The sequence below is a fragment of the Leiobunum rupestre genome, chromosome 8 (genome assembly GCF_980474605.1).
Source record: "Leiobunum rupestre chromosome 8, qqLeiRupe1.1.hap1, whole genome shotgun sequence".
Lineage (NCBI taxonomy): Eukaryota > Metazoa > Arthropoda > Arachnida > Opiliones > Sclerosomatidae > Leiobunum > Leiobunum rupestre.
This window is the reverse complement of record NC_143391.1, coordinates 5,604,521-5,607,291: the sequence shown is the minus strand read 5'-3', so window position 1 is coordinate 5,607,291 and position 2,771 is coordinate 5,604,521. Positions and strand designations below refer to the sequence as shown.

The 2,771-nt window shown below is 40.3% G+C and overlaps 1 protein-coding gene across 1 annotated transcript; it reads right to left on the bottom strand.

Moving 5' to 3' along the window:
• Positions 1–702: 702 nt before the first annotated feature.
• Positions 703–2,302, bottom strand: LOC149932212 (G protein-coupled receptor GRL101-like). The gene is made up of 4 exons (XM_090157085.1): positions 2,106–2,302; positions 1,736–1,910; positions 1,016–1,289; positions 703–959 (listed from the first exon to the last, which is right to left on the bottom strand). Exons 1-4 carry the CDS (start codon positions 2,300–2,302, stop codon positions 703–705), a joined length of 903 nt encoding a protein of 300 aa, XP_090013211.1.
• Between the last annotated feature and the right edge of the window lie 469 nt (positions 2,303–2,771).

Sequence of the window (2,771 nt, the reverse complement as noted above, 5' to 3'; positions counted from 1 at the left end):
AATTACTGGACTCGAAACCCGGTTCCACAATTTGCATCACCCGTCAGCGCTCCTACCGAGATAATCGCGAAATATTACTATCCAAAAATGTCAGATGACCTGCAAGTGAGGCTTTTGGAATTTTAATAGGCTTTAGATTATTCAGTTATAATTGTATTGGAATACAAATGAAAGGGTAATGATTTAATTGATTTAAATAGGAAGTTAGCTTAAATTTTTTTAAATATATAGATTGTGTGAAAGTTTAAATAGATCATAAATTTAATAATGCCTATAGTCAAATTGGAAATAAAAGTGTTAGCATGGACCATGTTGTAAGCTTTGACGACAGTGACGAGCTAAGAACGCTAAACCTAACGTCGTCCGCTAATATTGGGCATGTGTTTAGTATTTGGATAGAAATCGTTCCAATACTTGATACTACGGCGCTACTAGCGGCGCTGCCGTAAAAGCACCAAGCGCGCCATTGGGTTGCGAGAACAGTTATTATTCGTCCAAGATATCACGACAGTTTCTGTTCATATATGGTCGGCTTCCTGAACAAAATTCATCGGTTTCTCTCCGCACTTAAAATAATTTTTCCAAGTTGGCAGTTTAATGATCAAAGTTGGCAGCATTTTAGTCAAAATTGATCACTAATCTATTCCAACTTGGCATGTTTATTTGCTCAATTTTGAACATTTAAGTGAATGTTCAAATAAGTTATATTTTTTTAATCGTTAACATGAGCGATTTGATGTTGTTTTTTTTATCATGGTACCACACTCTGCGGGTGGTAGCGCCTGGCGACTCGCGAGAGACCGATGACAAACTGGCAGACCTCCAAGTAAAGACTTCATTGGCAAAATGCTGCTTGAAGAAAAGAGTGGTCAGAATGTATAGGACTGGGTTGAGAGCCGCGTTGAGCGGCAGCAGAAACACCGTCACCCATCCCAAGAGGGCGTCATCAACTGCATAACCTGCGAGAAGACGAATTTCTTGGCTTTTAATAGATTAAGGGCTGACGAATACTCACCGGCTAAAGTGTAGAATTTGATGATAAGGATCGGGCACCAGCAGATGAAGTCCGCGCCTACGATGAAGGCGAATCTCTTAGCAAGGGTTCGCTCTTGCTGCTGGTGAAAGGAGCGAGGGCCCAAGGGAGAATGGACGACGGTGACGAATATTTTGACGAAGGTGACGGCGATGACCATAAAAGCTCCAGAATTTAGGACACAGAAGAGGAATAACGAATACTCCCACGCTTGCGCCAAATGCTGATTAATGTTCAATGGCAAGCACACGGCATTCTGATCGTAGAAAGGGACTGAAAAATATGAAATACGCGTCCACGGCAGGAATCCCAGCAGAAACGCCAAAAACCAGGAGGAGCCCATCTTCAAGAAAGAAACCTAGAGACAACGAGAAGATGCGATGAAGCTATCTAACCTTCGAAATGTGCCTTTTTCAATATTTGAAAAAAAATTCCGTATTAAAAATTACCTCAATTAGTTCTTTTTGCCTTACAAAATCGAGGAGTGAGAATGGTGTCTTTAGCACAACGCGGTACTGTCAGATTGACTGACCACCGCCACCAAGCGGATTTCTAATAAGGAATGTTTTTTCAAATATTGAAAAAAAATTCCTTATTTATAATTACCTCAATTGGTTCTGTATGCCTTAGAAATTTGAGTAATGAGAATGGTGTCTTACTAGTACAACGCAGTGCTTTCAGATTGATGAAAAAGATACGTACTTTGTTTGTCCTCATGCGTTGAGCCAAAGGGTCTTTAAGTGACACGTATCTGTCCAGCGTTATTACGACCTGAATAAACACGGAAGCCTCGCTGCTTATAGTACAGACACTCTCCATTAGAGGGCAGTAGCAACTTTTAAGCCAGCTTCTATCGTGTTGAATGTAATCTCGCAACCTGCTTAAATAGGGCAGATTTCATTTGTATGCAACTGCCAACGTCCAGGTGCGGAACAAGAACCCATATACATAAATATTCAGTATTTCAATTTTGACGAATGACAGTCATTCATTGTTAGGTTTATGGATTCTTTTCAAAATAATTAAACAGTTTCGTAGTTTCTATTTTAGAAATCAACGATTTTTATCGTACCACGTATTTTGGATAGCAATGGCCAACGAATAAATTCCCACTAGAAAATTCGCGAAGCTGTGGTTTTTGGTGTAGAAACGGTGCTTTTTGTTGGGCTCTTTCACCGCGAGCCGCCCCACAAGAATGAAGATGTTGCCCAAGCAAGCCACCAAGGCCACCACCCAAACGCTGGCCCACAGAGTTTGGTTTCCCAGCATATCCTCTAAGCTGCTGATGCCGTCGGATTTAGGTTCACAAACCTGGATTCACGAAGCGAAGGAGCACATGGCGAATTCCGGCAAGAACCTGTATGTAGGTGCGGTAGATTAAATAATCAATTTCGTTTTCGAACCGGCTTGCCCATCGGTGTCTGGTCAGTTTGGCGAATACCCGTTGAATTTGTTGAGAAGGATTTTATCACTCACTCGAACAAAAAACACCAAATTTATATTATGTACCACAGCTCGAATGTGAAATAACCAAATTAATAAAAGAATTTTTACAGATTTCCAAGGATTCTTTATTTAAATTTTTCCAACATTTACCTCAATAAGGAAATTTTTCGATGAGTTTTCCCGTGGCTTTACATTTCACCTCAATATCTACCGTGGTCGTTCGGACAAGTTATTTGGGTTCATTATTTAGATTCGTTATCAATATTTAGATACCAAAACGATTATCGCCAAA

What these genes read in the sequence shown, in the direction of transcription:
- LOC149932212 (XM_090157085.1), bottom strand. Translation starts at nt 2,302, where the DNA reads ATGCTGGGAAACCAAACTCTGTGGGCCAGCGTTTGGGTGGTGGCCTTG. An exon ending in AACGCATGAGGACAAACAAA is followed by an intron (nt 1,290 to 1,735) that starts GTACGTATCTTT and finishes TTCTACGATCAG; the next exon opens with AATGCCGTGTGCTTGCCATT. An exon ending in CAAATTCTACACTTTAGCCG is followed by an intron (nt 960 to 1,015) that starts GTGAGTATTCGT and finishes GTCTTCTCGCAG; the next exon opens with GTTATGCAGTTGATGACGCC.